The sequence below is a fragment of the Lasioglossum baleicum genome, chromosome 3, assembly GCF_051020765.1.
Source record: "Lasioglossum baleicum chromosome 3, iyLasBale1, whole genome shotgun sequence".
In the NCBI taxonomy this organism is placed as follows: Eukaryota; Metazoa; Arthropoda; class Insecta; order Hymenoptera; family Halictidae; genus Lasioglossum; species Lasioglossum baleicum.
The window spans coordinates 7,231,446-7,255,629 of NC_134931.1; the positions used below are offsets into that span (position 1 = coordinate 7,231,446).

At 38.0% G+C, this 24,184-nt stretch overlaps 1 protein-coding gene across 6 annotated transcripts in view; it reads left to right on the forward strand.

Moving 5' to 3' along the window:
• LOC143206983 (putative receptor-type tyrosine-protein phosphatase mosPTP-1) overlaps nt 1-24,184 on the forward strand; it is a 641,890-nt gene that overhangs the window by 562,692 nt on the left and 55,014 nt on the right. For all 6 annotated transcript variants that reach the window (XR_013008585.1, XR_013008586.1, XR_013008587.1 and 3 more), the window contains one exon: nt 14,637-14,818. Coding sequence is in view for 1 of the 6 variants with exons in the window: in XM_076419923.1 (XP_076276038.1) it covers nt 14,637-14,818 (182 nt within the window). In the remaining 5 variants the exon portion in view is untranslated. The remainder of the gene's footprint in view (nt 1-14,636; nt 14,819-24,184) is intronic.

Below are 24,184 nucleotides of genomic sequence, written 5' to 3' on the forward strand. Positions count from 1 at the left end.
CATGAGTGCCATGAGCACTTATCACATATTATAGGCGCACAGTGGTAAAATGTCTAATTCTAGCTGGACAAAAATAATTTTTCTCAATTATTGAAAAACATATTTAATTGAGAAAATATATTATTAGACATACTGAATCAAATAATTCTAACAATTATATCTCATCATTTCCATTTTTATCCATTAACGACTAGTTGAATGTTCCCAAACTGCGGTGAATTTTTGTATTCTGTATTGAAAAATGGAAAGTAAGTACATATTCAACTAATTTATATTTTCTCGTTTTAGTTTAAAACTGAAAGGAGGAAGTAAATAAACTGAACATAATCAAAAGCGTTTTTTTAATGAATGAGTTAATAAACTAAGGTTATACTAGGACTCAAGTGTACTCAAGCTGCAATATTTTTGTATATTTTATCTACATGAATTACTTAACAAATTTTCAGTGACATTTTTGTCAATACCATTCTTAATTTCCGTACTTTGATTTTTTAACGCCTCTTCTGAGTCATGTATTTGGGAATCGTTTTCCGATTTCTGCCCATAAATGCTCAATAGTCCTCCGCTCTCATGTAATGTCCTACTTTCCAAACCTACGGTGGAGATATGCAAACTAACCTACTCGTTTCTGAATGACTGTGAGTTCAAGATTCAAGAAAAGAGTACGACTTTAAACTGTATATGTAGTAGGCATACGACAGTGTATAATTTGTATGGTATTATATAAAGCATTATAATGCATTGAAAGGTCTCTGTACAGTCCTGCGAAAAATAATCTCTTCCTTGAGATTCAAATTGCATAAATAAAAAGAGAAAGAAATACTCAATAGAATTGAGATCTGAACTTTGGGTAGGTATTTCCGGCATGTGACATGCAAAAATAAACGAATATTTTCCCCGTTGACCTTTTATTTCTGAGATGATCGAGTTTGGAAATTCGGTGAGTATTCGTGGTGTTGAACAGGAGCCGGCTGACGCGTCTGATCACGGCGAACCAATTCTACTTACTGCAAATGCTAGGGCGCGCAAACGCGGATAATTATCGCATCCGATTTTATCCAAAATGATACTTCAACCAAGAAAATGTTATTTATTCCAGTAGACATATTTTTATACGTAGGATCACCTTACGCCTGCTTTTTTACCCAGTGAACTCTAGTAAACTTTTAATTACGAACCAGAACGACATCATCCGTCCGTCCGTTCTGCTCAAAGCATCCGTCAGTCCGATGTACAAAGGATTACATCTCGAAAGAGTTGTATTATTAAAATCTCCGGGACAACGTGTCAAAACTGGTAAGTCATGAATGCAAGAAGGAAGAACTTTAATCATCAAAATGCACTTCGTCGTGATTTATAGTCAGCCGTCATCTTTCCGCGGGCGATGTTTGGGAACAAAAAATGGGAAAGAAAGTGACTAACGACGCGCAATGTTTCTCCGGGAGGGTTCTAGTGTTTTGTGCACTCGGAGACGGAGCGTTTCTTAATCGAGCGACTCGGTAGCTACACTCTTTTAAGCCGCGGCTGCGAACTCGAGGCTTGAAGCCCGCGAAAATTTCGAGGAAAGAGCTCGTGGAGATTTCAAAGGATGGAAACAGTGGCTGTTTCAGCGATTCCCTCGGGAAACGGAACGAGGGATCAACAGGGAGCAAGAAGAAGATGAAGAAGAAGGGAGCGCCGTTGATCGGCGGTTAATATGCACCCTTGGCAAAAGGATCTTCCTGTGGTGTTCAGCGCAGGAAACATTCAAACGATGCCGGAAATATAGTCGGACAGGTAGAAAGCTCCCGTTCCCCGGTTAACTGAGAATGTAATTGAGATCATTTAGGCGGCTCTCTATCTCTCAGACGACCTAGTTTGCTGGTGCGGTTTCTTTGTTTCAAGGAGTCTCTGGATACCGTAGTTAGGAGGGATGAGGGCTTCAAGCCCCGGCAGAGGAACTCGGAAATAAGTGCGCCGGAGAAATTTGGTGTAGCACGGTGGAGCGGGCCAATCAAAGAGATAACTAGATCCCCATTAAACCGCTTGTAACTTAATTAATTGCGGGCGCGGGCTAATGTAGCACGGCTAACGCCGTAGATGGCGTTCTGAGAACGCGATATCACGTGTAACGTGATTTGCTCGTTAACCGAAGTTAGGCAAGTCGAATACGTTCACCGCTCGATTAAGGGTCAGCCGGGCAAGCGGCGACCTTGAATTTTTTGCGAATTTTGCTGCGATCTAGTCTACAATTTCGTTCTAGTATTAATAGTAATAATTGTCCTCCCTTGCGCATTGCTTATCCTCACTTAACCTTTTGCGATCTAACGTGTCGTCTATTTTTTACTTCAGGATGTACTGCAAAATGATATGTAATAGTTCAATTGTACTTACAGTGACTCCCACTAATATTCGTATTTTCGGCCTTCAACTGCAGTAATTCTAAGGATTCTTACATCTTACAATACCTGTCGTTTTTTCCCGCATCAACCGATTTCTATGAAACTTTCACAATGCACATAATTGACACAGATCTACAAAACGTATTTTTTAAAATTTCAATATAGGCCCGCATAGAAAAGTTGTAGAATGCAATTTTTAGTATTTTCTCTACAATTCTGACCAAATACAATTTCTGAAAAAATTTCTTTTCACATTCTGTAGTAAACTAATTGCTGTAGCTTCCCAAAAAAGTTCAAATTGCATAGTCCAATATTAAAAAAGGTATGGTGTTTTCAAGAGTGTCCGAATATTAGTGGGAGTCGCTGTATGTAAGTGGCCTACGAAGATATTCTAACATCCTTTACATCAGGATAACTTTTATTAGATTAAAATTACTTGTTTTTTTAGCAATTATATGCATTAATTTACTAAATGACGTGCACAAAAGATTTTGAAAAAATTGTAATAATTGGTAAGAGTTACATGGAAAAATAAAACAGGCACTTTCTAAAATTCTTTTATTTGAACCCGTAATGAAAATTTAAAGTATGTGTCTTGTAGACATTTTATATTACAGTAACATAAGGAATTAATACGTGTTTTTTAATGTTAATATTTCTGAAGATGTGCGATAGCAAATAGATTTACCAATGTAAGTTTCCTGTAACTTATGAACAGAAAAGTACATACTATATCGAAGTTCAAGTAAGAGTAAATATGTAAAGACTACTTTACCGGTTGGAAGTTTAGAACTACTTCCCACATTAATGTAAATATTGTAAAATACACGCTTCCCGAGGCGAAAAAACTTAAGTAGGGTAAACTGTAAAATGATGGCACCTTAAGCCAAAATCGTAGTAAAAATCTGTTTTTTTATAAATGTTTAAACGAGCTTAACTTACTATTATTATAAGCTAATAGAGATATTTCTGCAAAATCAAACAGTTTTACGAGTCACAAATCTTTTATCATAAAATATATTCAGTGAATAACAATCATAAGACAAACAGTGAGTCATTGGCACAGTAAAAAGTAAACGTTAACAGGCTATTTGTGTTATAATTAAACTTATACACAGCTATTACATTTGTAGTACAGTCCGAAATTAAGTTAAAAAGCGATAAAGTATACTTACTCGTAACGAAAATTTTAATAAAACACTATTTACACTGTGGTCATCTGTCGGTCTTACTGGATGTACCAGCGTTGTTGACAGTCATATGTGGAACTCTGTTATGAAAACTTCCAACGATGCTTTGAAATATAAATAAGAAGCAATAAAAAACGATTTTCTATACCAGGAATTCTTAATATTTGCCGTTTAAATAACAAGTACCCAATAACTAGTGCAATGCCAGCAATAGTACAGTTTACCCTAATTACGAATAGTATTATAGCTTCCACTTATGGGAGGCTAAAACTCGGAGCTCAGTAATTTTACATATAATTTTACAGAAACTCGACAAACAGTTATTACAAATAATATAATAAATATTACATTGACCTGCAATCCACATTGAATTAATTTAAATACTAAACAGGCTAAACCAAAAATACACAAAACTCTGCAGTCTAGTACATAGTTCCATATAAGAATTTTCGATCATGTAAAAGAAGGATATTTGAAAATCGTCGCAGAATCATCAATTTTGATTGATCAATGAAACATTGATATTTTATAATCGGGTAATATTGGAATGCAAATCTCTTGCATAATAACAGCAAAAATTCTCAGCTCAATAAATAATCTTATAATTCGCTACGCGTGATATGTGAACGATGAAATTGAAACAAGATTACAGATTTAAACGAGGAAAACTGACAATAACGATATAAAATTTAAATTTCAAATGGACGAGTCGACCGTGTGAATGGATCGCTGGTTGAATTACAAGCGGCGAACCACGGGACCAGTTTATTTTTATAAGACGGTTGTCAATGATGATATAGTGCTCGTATATGCGACCTGTTATAACTCGATATCGGGCTTTATTTTTATGGATCGTTTCGTTTTCCAGATGATTTAATAACGACGCGTATTATTACACCAAGCTCCCGAAGGCTACGACGAAACTGTTAATCAATGATTTCAATTTGAAACGCTGAGTCATATACAATATACAATACTTGATTAGCTACTAAAAAGCACCACTAGCGACTTTATTAGTTCCGTTGTTTTCTATTGCTTACTCATACATCTGTGCTTTTTCTATCCCGCGGAGATGAAACACTCGTATTTATAAACCAAATATTTGGTTTACAAAGAACAATGCTGTGGAATAATTGGAAAACTGAGGAAAACCAGTTAGTGGAACCGTTTGATTTCTACTAATAAACAGTTGCAAACTTTCGCGATTCTTTATTTGAACTTCGCTCCCTCTATCGTTTACAAAACTTTGAAGAATAATATTTCTTAAATTCCTGATCGTAGATAATAAAAATCCTATAGTGATGGCGCTGGAAGTACACAGCATGCTTTTCGTGCTACGTTTCCAATCACACTGTTCAATACATGTTTTGATTTGTAACTCTGAGCAAACAAAAATTCCATGCATATAATACACATCTAATTTCGCACGGCAGTGTATCACATTAAGTGTAACCTAGAAATCGGTTTAAATTAGGCTACGTACCCCCGTTTCAACAGGGAATCAAGCGATACTTACACAGGGTTAGTTACCTAAGACAAGCCATCTGAATAACTTGTACATTTTTTAGATAGGAAGAAATGCGTCAGACTGCTTTTCAGATGGAGGTGCTTAGGAGATTTAAAGGTCAACTTAGTTTTTTAATATGGAACCACATATTTTTGAATTTCTGCTGTAGCCCTTCTCGAGACAATTTCAATCATGATATAAATTCACTGCGAATGCTTACGTAATGGGATATTCTAAGATCTATTAATGAAATCGCACTTTAATAAACAAACTTAGCCAAAACGCTGAAGACTAAATTTCTGTAACTTCGTAAGCATTTATGATGAATTTCTGTGTTTCATTCATTTTTACGTTTATGACTTTAAATGACCTTGAATGACCTTGAATGATTATATCGTTGAAATTGTCTCGAGAAGAACTGCACGTACACCACGTAATGGGCCTCTTAAAATCAAACAACGTATGTCCGAACCATTTTTTCCTATTTCAAGATATGTAGAAGTTATCCAGGTTGCTTGTCTTGGGTGACTCGCCTCCTGTAGTTTCGCTGGCAATAGTCTGCCGGTAGAACGGAATCAAACAGGTTGTAAAGGCTATCGTTATGGTAATCACGGTCGAAGCCCGGTCACGGCATTAGTTTCGCTTGTTCGAGGGGTTGGCCCGGGGTTGCATAAAATGCTTGCACACGGAACGAATCGCTTCAAGAATAAACAGTTGGCGTGTGGATAATGCGACCAGTTATGTGAAACTGTCTCGAAGGTCGACAAGCAAAAAACCTGGAGTTACGCTGGCTAGGAGAAATCATGCAATATCGATCGAATCGATTCACTGTCCCATCGCGGATATCTAGATACTCGCGAGATAATTCAGACGAACTAGGACGACACAGTTCTATTTCCACCGAAATAAATCAAAGGCTCTCGAAATGAACAGGAAGAACCGTCCGACAAAAAAGAAAAAAGAATGGGCGGAGAAAGAAGGGGAACGTCCGATCGGATTTTGGGCGAAATTCGCGGACGCTGTGAACGTTCGGGGCAATTTCGGGAACGGACGTTGTAATACGATACTTTCCACTTGGTCCTCTGAACGTTTCTACCCTCATCAAGACTAACCCATTCGCCCAGCAGGTTTTTACAGTTTTTACCGACTAGAAGTGGCGAACACTTTTATCTGGATAAAGAAAAACGAATCTCCCGTAATGAACGGAAGATGGAATAATTTTTATTCGTCATATCTAGGTGCGGTGACGAGAATTCCGACGATACAAATGGCATGGAGAATTCTGATTCTAGGAATCATCGAACAGTATAAATGTTACTGACTATAGCTATATTTTTTAGCATTTGAGGTAATAACACAGTCGCTTCTTTCCTTAAGAATAGTAGTTGAAGCTTTTGGTCCGTGTGACCTAGCATGACCTTGGATGACCCTGTGCTGTGGTTAACAAATTCGTCGTACAAGACACTATCGACCTATAGATTAATTTGATCTTGAGATCACCTAGGCCCCTCCACCTAGAGCGCCAATGTATACATCAGAATATGTCCCCTCCGAAGAGAACATTTAACGCTGAGCTGTATACAACGCTCTTGTGATCAGCAGACTGCAGATTTTATGCATTTACAACAAAAATTAGTAGACCAAATAGATTCATAAGAAAAGGAACAAATGTCTATGTTGGTCTTATATGTTGCAACTAATGCAGACAGTGTCCATTTCCCATGCAAATTCGTAGTCTGGGGACCAGGAATGTATACGCTAATAATGCAAACGGATTAATGACTGCGTTAAAACATATCTGATATTGACTCGGAGAGACTAATTCAGTCGAGTTCCCTTTGTATCTCACCTCGTACACAGAAATGTGCACTGAAAAGCCACAGTAGATGAACAGATAAAGTTACACGCGCCGTAGATCGAATATTTATCAAATACAGATAAAAATACAGATAGTTCCATAGATATGGTAGCAAATAAAGAAGAGGGTTAACGCGTATACCCATGGTGCGTAAAACAGGGTTGACAGTACTTTCTACTACTAACAGTTCGAGTACCGTCGACAAAGAGTAATTGCCACCTTTTACGTCGAAACTGCTCCCAAAGGATAGGGCTCGATCAGTAAAGGGAGCACACGCGTGAACAACCGGGTGACGAAGGGTGAATCAACCAAATGCAAACTGTGGCAATTACCGGAACCGCAGCTGCGCGAGAACTTTCCGTAACGGATCGCGACCGCGATTAATAACCTATATTAATTAGGGCGGAACGAGTACCGTATAATTTGCGAGATGGTAAAATCACGGTCGCAACCACGCTGCGTCTTCGACCACTCATTATTTCACGTCGAACTACGCCGTTTCCGTCTGTGGTACTTGCAATTAGACTTGTTTCCTGTAAAATGGCATTGTTGCGCGGGACGAGAGGGTCGTTCTCGCATAATTAATCAATCGCGTCCGATCCGCGGTACGTCGCATTCACTCATCGGTGATTCTCCGGTGCTATTAATGTCTAAGCACAGTCGTCCGTTGCTTATTGACAAGCTATTGTTACCGATACCAATCAACCACGGAACCCACACTTCCACGGTGTTGCATTATTTCTTTGCGGGCACGAGCGCGCTTCGAGAGTGCTCGATAATCGGTTCGCCAATAGCTTCTCCTCTTACGAAACTGCAACTGAAAGTCCTATTGCAAATAACACCTATTTTCATTCGATATTGTCTTTCGATTCGTACGATTTGCAATTTGAGATGCTGCAGTTACCTCCAGAGGAAACCAAGATTCCTTTTAACTGTTCAGGGAAAGAAGAATGATTGCTGTTTCGATACGAGAACACATATAGACCGGCAGGGTGCGAGATATTGTTTAATGGGCTACAAGTAAATATTTAATATGGAGTATTCATAAGAGATTGCAGTAGAAGAGAAGTTCGATTGTGTGGATTCATTTTCCTAACGTCATCTGACGTTAAATATTTCGTGTAGTTCTTTCTTTGGAAACAATGTTTAATTAACATTGATGCAATAACAAAAAAGTAAGATAATAACCTTGATAATGACCTTGATTCCTTTTTTATCACAATACGTTGATTTTCATTACTCATTGCACATTTTTCAGTATTGCTAACAATCTTCCGTGATCGTCGATTATGCAGATAATAGTTTCTACATCCAAGAACGAACCCACACCCTTAAAATATTTGCTTTCTAAATTTGAAATTTGTTTTAGTAGAGACTTTGAAAGAGTTTCATTACATTCCAAATTCTCATCCCTGTACAATAGTTAATACACGACTAGGTTTCATCAAAACTTTTCCAATCTATGATTTTCAAACTTCTTTGCTTGTATAATGATTACCTGCTGCTACTGAAAGAGCGAACAGGTGTTCAAACAATCGATCGATCGATAATCGCAACAGTTGCCAGATTTTCGTTTATCACTAGAGTACCTTCCCAGAACAAACGCAAATCTCACAGAAACTGAAATATTTGTTCGCAATATCTCTATTAAAGAGTGCGTATTCCGAGTAAATTCGAATTATTCCAAGATCTGTTCAATTTTCACCGGATTTGAATTCTACCTAGAAAAATCCAGATTTACTTAATCCCGTAGATCACGCCGCCATTTTTCGAAGGAGCGGATCGATCGTTCACACCCTCCCTCGCAGAGTCAATCATACAGGCTCTGCCATTCGACGAAAAGTTTCGACCTCTGTGGAATAAGAGGGGCCGAGGTTGAACGAGGGCGCCGTATGAGAAATTTTGATTCGCAATGTTTCCCCGTCTCCGTTCAAATAAATCGTCGACCCTAACTTTTCGATCAACGAGCGTCGCCCGTAAGAAAACTGTCACCGTAGGTGACGCAGAGCATTCGTCTTCCGAAAGAAGATCCAGGCCGATGGAAACGCGTCAAACACCCTGCTCGTTCAACCATGGCTGGACGAATTAAGTTGGAAATATTCGGTCGAACTCGATTTAATAAATCCTTGCTACGTGGCGTTTATTTCGGAATAATTTCAACAACATTTTGTTGCGGTACATGTTATATCAACTAATTGGCCGACTAAAAAATCAGTAATTATTTGGAAGTTGGTCTTCCTCTCAGATTTTGATAAAATTTAAATATGTTATAGATGGCCCGACCACGCATACGTAAATGCAGGAGTAGTTTTTCAAAATTGAAAGCTCACTCTATATGTATATGTATGACTAGAATGACACTGTGTTTTCTTTCTCATCTTCACAGCGTGTTTAGAAACAAAAAGTAAACAAACGCCGCGCCGGGACAGGCTTACGTTGCCACAGAGCGTGTAAGAATACGGTTTTTTGCAAATATCTCGGAAACTAAAATCGAGCGGCGGTAACGTGTATATGGAAAAGTTTTTCAGAATGATGACCTTGACAACATATTTCAAGGTCATCAAAATCGGAGAGGAAGACCAACTTCTAAATAATTACCAAAAAATCGACATGTACCGACCGAGGTTGAGGTTGAGTGACGTGATCAGCGTTACCGCAAAAAGTCTCTCAGAGGAATCACATGACGTTACACTCCGCGAATTGTCCTACCAAGGTATACCAATAGTGGGGGTGCCTAGTGACATCATGATCGCTACTTTGGGATCGTGATAGATCCCCACCCTAAGCACGATTGGCTACGTTCACTGTCTGGGTTAGACTAAACTATAACTTTATGACATCTCAGGTTCTGACTACAACATTTCTCCCACTATTTATCGCAGAAATTCCTCTATCTGGTAGCGCTGGGCATGATCTACAAACAAGAATCGGCAGATGTTTCATGTTCGATGATCATTAAATAACTTATCCTCCTGAAGCGTTTCCCCTTACAAAGCTCCATAATTTTGCATTAGGTTCGTCCGTATCCTATAGCAGCCTGATTTCGCATCAGGTTCGTTTGTATCCTACGGCTCCCTAATTTCGCATCAGGTTTGTCTGTACGTTATCCAACCTTCTGGCAGCTGCTAGAGTTCGCAATGATTACGCCTCCGTTTCTGCTTCAAGCTCGCAGGCAGTTCTGTGACTTCGCATCAAGATCGTTCGCGTTTCTCTCGTCTCTAGCGACTCCCCAATTTCACATCGGGTTCCTCTATGCTGTCTCTCGATATCCTAACGGCAACCTGACTTCGCGTTAGGTTTGTCTCTGTACTCCCACTAACATATCCACTATCATTCTCGTTATAGGTAAACCTTGTCGACCATATACGCTGTTCGTGGCCCTGGGCTCGTAGCAATATGTGCAACGAACTTCTGTTGCATTCTAGCTCCTGCAATCTCGCCCGTAATACATTTTATTTGTGTACTGGTCTGCAGTCTCGTTGTTTGTATACACCGCTTACAAGGGTCATCATTCAAATGAGACCGATCTCACCAAAATATTTGACACCTACACTGAGTAATTGAATTGTTAGAGCCGTTTGCATAGGTTAACGACTTCACATTGAAACCGACAATTGTTAACCCTCATCCGTCCCTCATTTCACGAACTGAATCTGTCCCTCGTTGTCAAATTGATATATGTAGTGGTAAAAGATCGATGAAATAACAAGGTAAACAATTATTTTTCGATGTTTTTTTTTATTCAAATTGATCAGTTAACATCTTAGGTTTTTGAGCTATGTGTTTCGCATTAAAAATATAAAAGTCAGGAAGTTTTGGGCAAAACCTACGAATAACAGAACAGTATAACTTATTACGCGAAAACTGTGTCAAATTGACACGAGGGACGGGTGAGGGTTAAATGAAAATCTTGCTACTTCGAATTCCGATTGTTCTTTTATGAGGTATTGATGCTTGTGAGTTGCGAATAAATATTTAGCAACTATTCGCGCTTTAGAATAATAAGATTACCAACGGTTCATTATTTATTTAACAACTGTGTAAATTCTACATTAAGCCGATGAAACTATGCGCACTCCATTAGAAATATTATATGTAGTTTATTATTGATATGAAATTGCATTTCAATTCGTTGAATGCTGAAGTACGATTTTGAAACCCAGTAGATTTTGAAACTTTATTGCAGACCTTCTCCGGTGGTAGTATTATCGATAAATATTATTTCTTGTGTGCACTATTCGAGACTTGTCAAGCGAAACTGGAAATTGAAATTGATTCGGATTCGTGAGTACATATTGAACTTGATCTCGTGTCCAAAAATAGTGAACTCTCTTCCTCTCTCTCTTTCGCTCTCTCTTTTGACGAACAGCTTCAGTGATAAATTCTACAGCAAGAATGTATTGTTATCTCCACATTCGTTATCTTGTGTACTAAAATAAAACAAAAGAACGTGTTTTGACAATATGGTAACCGTGTAAAGTAAAACGTTACAATATAACAAATATGTACTTATTATACACGTCGCTGAAGCACGAAGTCTCTATCATTTTAAAAAATTTGCTTATTTACATATCATAAAGATAACTTGGAGCAGCAATGATGTTTAAAGTTTCGCCTTTGTCTATTCTTCCTAGTGCTCCTAATTGTTTTTTCACAGAGACAACCATTTTCTTCTTTTTCGATGCCATTTTTTACGGTGAATATCTCACAAAAGAAGAAACATGACTGAGGTGGTACAAACACTACGTAGAACACGTAGTAGCTATAAGGACTCGAACGCATTGCCACAGACGTAGACTCAGAATATTAATTAATTAGCAGATAGAAAAGAAGACGGAGGTTATGCTCGACGATCCGGATAAACTGGAAATCCAGATTAACAGGATCCAGCTAAACGGAGTTGTACGTTGTATAGTTGAACATGTTACATAAAGCGACCATTTTAAGCTTCCAATTAGGTAAATTGTGTCCTTTCGTAATATTATGCCAATGTCCCACTAATATTGCTAACGTAGTTCAACTTGAGGAAAAATTTATATAATTTAGTTTCGAAAGAATATATAGAACCTTTAAAAAGATATAGAAATATTTGTATCATGTCGTATACATATATGTATATTAATGCTTTGGTATCGTTTATAATTGATGTTGATTATAATGCAAACAATTGTATTTGCCTATTATTTCGAAGAGTGGAAGTTTTACTGCATTAATTACTCGTTTGTTAGATACAAACGTTGCCCGAGAATATATTCACATTTAACAACACGTGCCTTAAATTATTAATGCGATTATCCTAATGTGGGTCTTTATGCATTTATGACAATTCCATGTTTATATGAGACGAAATATTAATGTTATCAGTAATATTTTTATTGTTCGTTTCTACCATAAACAATTTTATATGCAATAGTTGCTAACTTCAATTATTGTCTGGTTTCACAAAGTAATCTCTAAAATACTATCACTCGTTAATTCTTAACCAAATCCAAATGATCATGTACCGAACAATCAAAGTTTGCCAACATTCCCATTGCTAAACAAGATCCATAAACAATCTAACAGAGCACACTCCATTCGCGAACGAACGCCGCACCGATAAATCGTAAACGAACCGAAGCGTTTACGGAGTCCCCGTAAAAAATAGTCAAGCGATCCAATCATTACACTCAAGAAAAATAGCCGACACTTTTCCCGTACGTTGCAGGCAAATTGTTTAAATGGCCCGCGGCGAATAACTGTTTTCCCAGCAGATTTAATAACAATGCATTCAGCTATCTGTTACGCGCAAACCCCTGTTTCCCGATACAATGGCCGACGCGGTGCGGCGCGAGAACGGGGCTATACGGTGTGTATTTTTTTAATTCCCTTTCCCCTCTTTCTCGTCGTTCCTACAATGTCGGCCGAAAGTGTCGGGGGTCGACGGAACAACGTAGTGGGCTTGGCGCAACGAAAAATCGCACGGCATAAAAATTATTTTCGACATGGACGATATCGGACTCGGGCCGGGCCGAGTCCGAGTCGGCACAATCCCAGTGGGATACGCGGTAAAAATAAAGCCGATAACTCGTTTCCAATTAACGTCGCTCACCTGCCGTTTACCCGGCTCTTCGATTTGCTTATCGTTTGTACAAGTAGATCATTTCAATTTTGGTCACGCTTCGGGCACAGTCATTCGCTGGCTTTTCCAACGCACCGCGAAATCGATATCGTTGTTCGCGTCGTTCTAAATTCACCCACGCCCCGACACTGTTTTCGCGATCCGCCGCGATCGTTATTAGATCCCCAGTTACAGGCCGAACTGCATCGCTTCCGAATCTATTATTGTCCCGTTCACCCAATGAGAAATCGGTTCGATGGTACAGCGTGTCCGCGGAGTAACGCAATCTACTCGTACACAGTAGAATTCAATGGAACGAAAAGCACATTTTTTATAAGAGACGCATACTGAATTTCCGAAGCGACCGTGTGCCGCTCGCGACGCGGGTGCTTTTCACAAATTTTCGAAACACGTTCCATATTTGTATCGCGCCAGTTTTATGCAAATACAGGTTTTGGTACATTAACTCTTACGCCCGCGATGTCGCGTACGTGTGACACACGCGATATCGTATTTTGGCTGAAAAAATCGAATTATTTGCATGCACGTTGTCATGCGACAGTGGAAGCATCGAAACTGTTGGCTGGTTTGTCACATGTTACGCAAAATTATGTAGGTTTTTATGCAATATACTCTATCATTACGGGGGAAATGCCGATATCAATTTCAGATGTGAAAGACAGTTCTGTTTCAATTGCTTTACTTTTACATTACTAATGGAAGCATCATGGGATGATGATACCGTTAACAGGGCAAAAGTAATGTGATGATACTCTTAGATTCTTTTAATGTTTATGCTGTTTAAAATTGTGGCTGCTCATTTTTGTCATAAATGCATAAAATCCGCAGTCTAATAATTATTAATTACAATAGCTAGTAGAAACAAGTTTTCATCAGAACTCATTCAATCTATGGGTTTATACTCTTTTGCTTTCACAATTTGTGTCCAAGCATTCGTTCAATCGACAACCGTATCAATTTTCAAGTTACTGTTTACAGCTACTCTATTTTCCCAATACAACCACAAATCCCACAAAAAGTTTCACCAGAAAAAGTTTCACTATAATCGACAACCACCACTGTGACCTCTCCTTGTGAGTATATCTCAAGTGTTTGAAGATCCATTTAACACTAAACCTACCGAGCCTTAAAAGTAACTGGTACATGTTCCCTTATAAAAATGACAAGATTGATTTTATTTAGGCTTCGTGCAACTCCTATTGTAATATGCGCTCCACTAAAGATATCTATACAATCATTTCTTATGAATTTATTTTTATTATATCAATAATCGTAAAATACAAAATCTGGAACCGGTAATTTTGACTAGCTTTAGTCTAGTTCTAGTTTAAGTAAATCTGGAAACATCCAGATTTACTTAATTCTGTAGCTTACAGTGCTATTTTTTCCACGAAGGGAAACTTAAAAACTGACATTGAAAACCGGAGTACCCCGTTAAATGGCTGTATACGTTCCTTAACTGCTTGCCGAACGAAAACGGTAACGCGTTCGAAGCATTTAAGATTATTTCTTCGAATCCTTTCCCATCAAGGTTTACGGTTTGCAAGTTCTGTACTAACGACGACACAACTGTTTCCAGGATCGGCGAGAACGGGCCATGGAACGCAACAAAGGAGATCGAAACGCCGAACAACCATACCTCCTATACTGTCGAGAACTTGCTGCCGTTCACCGTCTACAGCTTCCGTGTGTCGGCCGTCAATGCGATAGGACGTAGCCGGCCCAGCGTCACGTCCTATTACCTCGTGACTCTCCGTGAAGGTATGTTTTTCCAATTGTAATTACCGACATTCCTTATACTGGGGTTGGTTTTCGATCGGTTACGAGTCTCACTGGCGATAGCATGATTCTATTCGAAGTGTCTGTCCTCAACTTTTATACGAGCACTGTTCTCCACGGTCTTACACAGTGGCGAAAAGTCGTCACAACGCGTGAAAAATCCATAGCATTGTTATTTATGCATTACCCGTTATTAAAGAAGCGGTTTTTCTAGGTCGCAGTATTTTCCTCTGTATTCAGAGCTTCCTCAAAAATGTCTATGGTAACTTAGAATGTAATATCTTAATGTATCTGTACCATAAAATACATTATTTTCGAACGAAGTTGAAAATCTAACTATTTCTGCGTTTTAACAATTTTTAACCACTGTGTTAGAGAGGTTAGAGGTTTCGCGCAAGAAAGGGTTGCACTACAGAAAAGGGGAGAGACAATGTGCAAATAATTAATTAATACTGGAGAAACCGAGAGAACAGCGGAAACGTGAAACTTCAGACCCAAATTATTTGCCTTTCGAATTCAATCGACGAACGCGCAACGCTCGATACCCGATGTTTCTACAGTTTTAACAAGTGGTATCCGTAAAAAGTTTTTGTAGATTGTATTCAACTTCGCGGCGGGATTATGGTTCGACGCACAGAATAACGATTCTTTGCGGTAGAAGAGCGCTACTCGATGGAAAAAGCGTTTGCAAGAATATTGCAAGACCTATTATTAGGGCGAAATTGATAAAAACTGGCTCGGAAACTTGGAATTTTTATTTGAAGGACCCACTTACTCGAGTGAAAGGAATATTCTCCGGCGTCATGGAGAATGTATTTTTGCACAGAGTGATGGGTGGTACAACTGGAAATGGGGTGATTCCACATACAAAACTGACAAGGAGAGGTCACAATGGTGGGGCCGTCGATTTTATTTAAACTTTTTCTGGTGAATCTAGATAAAAAATAAGCTGACCCATGTCAGAGCGTTATTGACAATACTCATTATTTATCAAGATATTTAACATTTAATTTTATAGTGTCCAGTCGGAGATGTAGCATAAAACCTTTTCCTCCAATTCTACTTTATCTTCAGCAATAACTGTGTTATAATATAATTTGATCCAGATACTAGATTGAAATTTGTAAACTGTGGATCAAAACGGACCTACGTCCCGCCACCGGAGGGTTGGCAAGCGGGCTGGCCATACGTATGCAGTATGCAGTGACAGCTCGCAGAACACTTTGGGGAATGATAATAGGTGTGAAATCGGGTCAGGAATATCCATGGGAACGAGCGCCTCGGGGGCAATCTTCGAGCCTGCAAAAACAAACGGTCGGAATTCCGGGGCGGATAAGCTGAAACGCCAGCGTCGATGGGGTTGAAGCGGGATGGTGTTGAAGGGTTAGGGGGTCCAAGGGCGAGAAGAATGGTTAGCAGAGGCCAGGTTCTCCGCGGCCGGGATGGAGCGTTGCAAGAGAGCGTAGGCAACTAAAGAGGCGCTAATTGCAGCACAGGAAGAAGCAATGTACAGCCGCGCTTAACTCGAGCGGTCCGGCTCGCGTTTCTCCGTTGCCGCTTCAAGCCTCCGTTTGTCTTTCTAGCTCGGCCAGCCGGGAAAATAGGTTGAGCAGCGCATGCTGAGCCCTATAAATTCTGTCAACGCCGCCGGGATTGGCCGACGACGGCCGGTGTATACCTACGACGCTCAACAAACTTTGTGCCCGACACGATGACGATGACAAAGACGCTCTCACTACCAACACACACCCTCTCGCAGCCTAGCCGGTTTCGTCCGGACTGCCGATCGTTGCGAACCTGCCCGACCTGGATTCCCAAGCGTATCGTGCTAACAATTAGCACGTTACTCGCTGACGACCGCCGGATTACCAAGCTGCCCGAGATTTTCGGCAGTGAATAATTCACCGGGCCAAGAACGCCTGCCTCTTGAATAGATATTTATAGTACTGCTCACTTAAATTTCACTCAATCGGTGGCGCTTAACCATTTGCAGTCGGAACTATTTTAACTTGGAAATTAAACATTTCTTCCGACCACAATAATTCTATTCTATATGATCTTGTAAACAATACTTTGAACCACTCAAGTGCTAAGGGTTAAATTTGCACGACTCACACCCTGTCTTTCTCAACCACTTATCCGGCGAGAAGTATTCTTATACCCATTGCAACAATTTTTAACCATTCCGAATGAAAATATCGAAGAAATCTTTTAGCTAATTAATTATCAGCGCCGCACAGTGGGCGAATACCGGACAAAAATCAATTTTTAACTTTTGTTTAAATAACCGAAATAAATTATTTTACGTCTTTAACAATACCCTAAAATTTATGAAAAACAAGTAAAATGAGTTAAAAGTAATTAAGTATAAGTTGATATTTATATTTACGTATTGTCATTAACGCTCATCCCTTTAATTTCATAGTATTTTTTTCTGATCAAACTCCTCGTACAAACCTAGAGTTGCATGTAAAATTATAAAAAAATTTGCTTATATAGCTCTTTATACATTGTATCGATAAAAAATGTTTAATATCTTTTTGAAATATGTTTAATAATTATTTTCAAGCTTATGAAGTGACCAGCGTATTAACTCGATTTTAACTAAAAAAAGTAAATTTCCGATGCGCAATTTTATAAGTTTGCCTCATTCATTATGCCTGAACAAAACTAGGATAAATCTTTTTCTTAAAGTATCCTTAAAGTTGTGAAACAAACCCCGTTTGCCTGTTTTTGCCTATTGAAAAGTATAGAAAAGTATATAAAAGAATACTATATGTATTTTCATGCAGACAGTTAAGTGCAAATACCCAGAATCAAGAAAGGCTATTTATGTGAATCTGTTGTAAAAAAATAGCTTGAATTAAGTTTATTCCATGTGTTAATAACATTTTAATGTTAATAACAAGTTGTTATTAACAAATAAATATATTTAAAAATAATCTGGTACCTTGTAGCGGTGAAAAGGCTTATAATTGCATACATTTGCAAATATAATTAAAATAGCAATTAAAACAAATTCAGTCACTATTTAATCTGAAGATAATGTTTAACATATATATATGAAATGTCTTCCATACTAGATTCACCATTGTTAATTTTACAATTTTAATTTGATATTCGAAATAAGCGACCCCAAAAACACACATTGGACTAGCAATATTCAAATAATTTCATTCAGTATTCAATGAATTATCGATTTTTGTACACATTTTCCGGATTCCGCCAGGTTGCATCAGCGATTTTGAATTCCATAATTTCGAATACAAATTCAAAATCAGCATCTCCAATAACTCGTATATATCAATTTTCAAAAAAATCCATTCAGTTTTGATTTTTCGGTCCGCCATATTGAATCGTCCATTTTGAATTTGATCATTTTTATTAATTTGAAATCTACTTCCAAAACAACCTAGAGATACCAATTTTCTAAAAACTTAGTGCAGAATTCACTGAGTTATCGAATTTTGTCTATTTCATCCGGATTTCGCTCACTGTGCGCCGCGTTTCGCAGAAAATGCCGAAGGATTTAACATCTTACATAATTTATTTTTTCACAGAATAAAAAGTCAGAACTTCTAGAATTAATGAATTGCAAATTTTGTAAAATTGTTCTTTTTCCTATGAAACAAAATGAAATGCAAATAAAACTTGCATTGTCGGAGTTTGTCCAACTAACATGTACTGTCCGAACTACTATCACTATTTTCTAGTAGATCAATCGCGCCGAACAAATTCCAAATCCAAGAAAACTCTAGTAATACTCCCTCGAATTCGTGACGCAGCCAAGCCGCGTAAATATCGCGTTACCCGCGAGCTTTGGAATTAGTGATTGATATCATACAGCTCAATTAATCAGCGCAATACGCATGATAATGACGAAACTGTAAAAATATAATCATGGAACGTTATATTATGTTTCATTCGTGAAGCAGTTAGATTACATTTATTATAGAAACACAGGCCACTGAAAGCGGAGACTTTAGTATTTTAAACTCGCGTATCGATTGATAAAACGTTTTTATACAATAAATATTTGGCAAATATCGCTGAAATGAAATTCGTTGATATTTTGTTACAGCAGAACTTGAACATGGAATATTGTTATCACACTGTTAAAACAGAACAGTTTTAAAACCTTTGGCATATTATACAGAGTGATCGAAAACTACTGGAGACTACCCGAAAAGGTGGTGATTCTATATTAAAAAGATAAGTCGAAAATATAAACTAAAATTTGATCATATGAAGCGTTGCTTTCGGCAAAATCAGCTTTGAAAATCCGTCAAGTTCGTGTGCTTAGCATTTGTAAGAAATAGGACGACTAGGTTATCATAAACGCGTCAGGCGTTCGAGAATTTTCAATCTCGATTTTCTCGAAAACAAAGCGTAGTATGAAGAAATTCTTGTCAAAACTTTTTGTCAAAATTTCTTTCAGAGCAGCCCCCAGAGTTGTTCCAAATAATTTTAAAAAATTTGTGCAAAGTTTTTGAGCTCTATCGAATAACGGGAAAGCGTATCCCAAATTTCTTACACATTACAATACTTAATTTAATGCCTATAAAATCGTTCTTCTCGAATATCTTCTAAAGTATTTGACGCGTCGAAAGATATGTAAGACAATACCTATAGGTCTGGACCAAAGGTGTCGGACCAAAATCCAAAAACTTTTTCTCAAATTTGAAAACTGAGGTGTGATCTTATTATCGTTTATCAAATAAACATTAGCGAAAAATGTATATTTCTTTATAACTTGTGAAACTTATTTTTCTTTTTATATTTTATTTCTTTTATTAATTGCATATTACTTTGCAATAAATTGCATATATGTATATTTTTTATTAAAAGTCATATAAATTTTTTAGTTCCACTCTATACAAGGTCAAGATCTTATAAAGACAACTGCGTTTCGAAAAATCCTCTACAATGAACAGTTAAATATATATGAGCAATTTCCCGTTATCCCAGGGTGCTCAAACTTTACAGAGATTTTTATTAATTAATTAGAATAATCCTGATGGTGCCGTAAAAGAAATTCAAAAATCGAAAATAAGAGTTCCCTTAATGTACATATGTATATGTGCAGTTTACATGAATCTACAAAACACCTTTAACAAAGTTTGCGATGTTGGCTTTTAATAGATATTTGCTTTAAACGATTTACAATGTTATTCTCGAACAAAGTACTTCCGATAACGGAGCGAGGGTGTGATGGGAGCAAGCCAAATTAATTAGAAGCGTACCACAAAACTGGAGGATAAAAATCGAGCGGACATTTGACACGCAGCCAAATGCGGGCACAAATAGACACGATCAGAAATCTCTGTAGTATTTGACGGGGTTGCGGGATTCGAACAAGATCCAATAGCACAGGGATCATTCGCGAATCGAGCAACGCGAAATCGGTGCTATTAAATGCATAAACTAAGGTCTGTAGCGGGTTGATTATGGTATTACGTGAGATAGGAGCAATTATCTAGTTATCAAGACTGGCCCGCATTTGGAAATGATTGCGCGTGGGATCGGGGACCAGAGCTAGTGTCAATAACTAATTTAAATACCGGCGATCGTCAGCTGTGCAATCAACGGGCTCGTGAACAAGCGAGAGCAAGAGACCCGGATGAAAGGAGAAAAGAGAAAAGCAAACGGTTGCGACCGCGAGTCGTTAAGCCGAGCTCGATTATAATCGTTTCGCGGATATTGCTTCCCGAAGACTCGCTTTTTTCCCATCCGCCTTTCCCTATTCTGTTTTCCCGATACACGGGAGACCGGATGCGCCGTTTAAACATCGTATTTATGAAAACCGTCGATAACAACAACACCGTGCAATCCAGCAAAACATTGACGTTCTCGAAATTCCCTCGATCAGACAAAATGTTGCGTTTAAAAAAGACGGAACTCCTTCGCCACGGGTTCCGAGTAATAAACTTAGAATCGCGGTCACAGAAATTCAATGTTATTAATCTTATCGAGCAGAAATTGAGACGGTGCGCTGCTTCTTTTGTCTATACTGATAGACTGCGGATTTTATACATTTATGATAAAAATTAATAGGTGAGATTTAAAACAGTGAAGAAATTCTAACAAAATTGGTATAAATGCTGCTGGAGAGTCTACATTCGATATCTTGAATGTAGTTTTGACAATTTGATATTTGTGGCATTCGAAAAGACTTGACCCCTAAATTGAACACACAATTCATTTATATTATTCACTAGCTAAATAATTGTTTGTTTGTTGTGATAGATTTTTACAAATAACATTCAAAAAATAGAATTCGAAAAACAACAATTTTAAAGGATGTGCTTCGCTACTAAATTTTGTTTTTTAGTTATGATTGTTATCAAGGTATTGTTACACTCGAATAATTCAAAAATTATCGATCGCGTCTTTTCTGTAGTCTAATCGAATCCCGCGGGATTGACATGACATCCTATCGCGAAGATCGATGAAGTCTGTCTGAGTCACGAGTAAACTCTCACTTGAAACGAGACGAGAAACCTTTGCCCGATAGCGAGCGACAAGTAATACGTCAACTGTGACAGCGCGCGTTCCTACTGACGGGCACGAATGAATTTTTCCAAAAATGGGTCGCCGAAACAAAAAAAAAATATTTACGATACTGTGCTCGCAGCAACGCCGTGGAATTTATGATGCGATGTCGATCACGATGAATGTGTAAAGCAGTAAACGACTGTAGTAATATTTGATGCTGGAATTGTACCTTGTCAATTTTTGCAGTGACCACTTCGTTAATCAACAATTGGTACAATAATCGCACCGTTTGAAACGGTACAAGAATTCTTTTGTGTTGACAAATACATGTTTCATATTTTCAATAATTTACATCCCACACTTCATTTAACCCTTTGAAATATAATGTCTCGTGACGAAGATTTCACACAACAAAATCTGTTAGGAATAAAAGTTGCACCTTTCATTTCAATATTCAAGTATTAATATGTAATAATTGTGTATATAAATATATATATATATATATATAAATATACAGGGTGATACTACATGAAAAAATAAGTGCAAAAAAAGGAACAACATTTTTTCGTTTGGCAACTCGTTTTCGAGAGAATCGAGTTTGAAAATTCAGCGAAAACACGTGCTATTGCATAGAAATCGTCTGACGCATATGACCATGATCAACCAATTCTACTTTCTGCATATACTAAAGCACGTACCCGGCGAAAATCCGAAGTCGATTTTCTCGAAAACAAAGCCTCACATGAAAAATTTTGTTGTATATTTTCGACTTATTTTTTCATGTAGAATCACCCCCTTTTCGCTTGTACCACCAGTTACCGAACACCCTGTATAATTAATAAATATACAGTAAATATCAATCGTCTTCCCCTCCTAAGAAATAATTGGAGTTAAACTTCACCTGAAGAAACCAGAAATTTTTTACTTTTTTTATATAATCCTGTAGATTTTTGTTAGAAAATTACGAAAATCCAAGTTTTAATTTTAGGGATCTACTGGTTCAAAAGTTAGGTATATTTAAAGTTCAACATTTTTCTATGAAGTTGGATAAAAATGTATTTCTTTTTTCCGCACTCTCAGTAAATTCAAAAGAAGGTATTGCAATAATATTCTTCACTGATACATGTTTGCCATAAATGCATAACATCCACAGTCTAGAGACGAGTATGATAATTTACCAGATCGAAGCTGAAGCAGCTACTTTTCGCCGAATCATCATCTATTCGAAGCATGCAGGTCGTTGACAGATTCCATCCCCTAGTCCTAACATTGCAAATTGGTTACCGGCTGTGGCATTCAGACTGGAATCGAATTAATTTCAAGAAATTAGTTACTATAATATAAGGGATGGCGAGAGATTATACGTCACGTTGACACACGGGGAGCGTCTTCAATCGCGGCAAATAGATTTGGTACACTGTGCCTGGAATTCAAAGGCAACGCAAAGATCCCTTGTCCGACGAAGATAATCTTGCCGTGATAACCTGATAATGGCAGCTGTCAGAGTAATCAACAAGCAATTAATGGACACGTGTATGTTTAATGTTGCCAGTAGGAGTCGCGTAACTTTCAGTGAACGCCGAGCGGCGAATACAAAGAACAGATTAACCTAAGACGTTCACATATACACCATCGAGATTAATTTGTTGACCTAATTTTTCACTGGTGTACTTAACCAGCGTGTCCGTATTGGTCTTCAATATTTTTTTATTAAATCTCTCGTGAGCTTCTTTAAAGTTTCCTTTGATCATCGCCGGGGTTAGCAAGCTTCAATCTCTCCTCGCAAATAGATACATCTTAAGAGAATAATTAATACTGCAGGTCGGTAAACGTTACGTTGCCTTTAGCAACTCGTTAACGAGACGAAACTTTCTTCACCCGTTAACTTGACGCGTAATATTCGGACACGGATTCGTTTAATCAGATCACGGAGATCCGTGATGTTTTTTTATCAAATATTAAACGTTTCGGCTCATATTTTTTGACACTTGTTGGCGCTACCGCCGAGAAAAAAGACTTGCCAAACGTTAACGAACTATTTACACACCACTGTACCCTTAGAGCATAATACTTGTAACATTTGATGTTCAAAGGAACTTGAAGATGTGTTCTGTATGATGGTATAAGAGTGACTTTGATGGCGACAAAAATGATCTTCGATGATTAGACATACTCTCTTGTTCTGACACTAATGTAAGCGGTGTTGAGCGGACATCTTCAAACGAAGGAGAGAGGATAGAGATTTTCTTGTTGCGAGAAAAAATCTGAAAAACTGTATTCTCAACTCGCACTCAATTATTCAAATTTCGTATGACTATTTGGGGTTGATCGACGCTCAACGTGTTAAACGTGTTCCATGGGTGTCTAGCGTAAATAAACCTCAGCTGCAAACCCAGCCTAGACCTAATTCACCGAATAAACGGAATTGACTGCGATCTGCTGCAGGATTACGTTAGATAATGCGTCAACCATCGAGCCCAATCGCAGTGCAGTTACATTGTCGCCAGATTCGAAATCGCTACACTAATTCACGGATATTGTGCGAGGTGGTCGAGTAAATATGAAGGGGGATAGGTGATAAGTCCTGGTCTAGCGTACAGGACTTGAGGGTGGCTTACAAAACGTTGTCCTTAATACTTCAAGCATCCGATTTGGTAAGGATTTATAAGATGTTTGAATTGTATTCTGCGATAAATGGTTCCATTCTATCATAACAGCTTGTTTTAATTGTTGAATATCATCATACTGCTTTTTATTCGTATATATATAATTTGAGGTAGCTGTTATGTCCATTTCTAACAAAAAGGTTATAACCAATTCTACTTCCTCCATATACTGCAGCACGTGAACCCG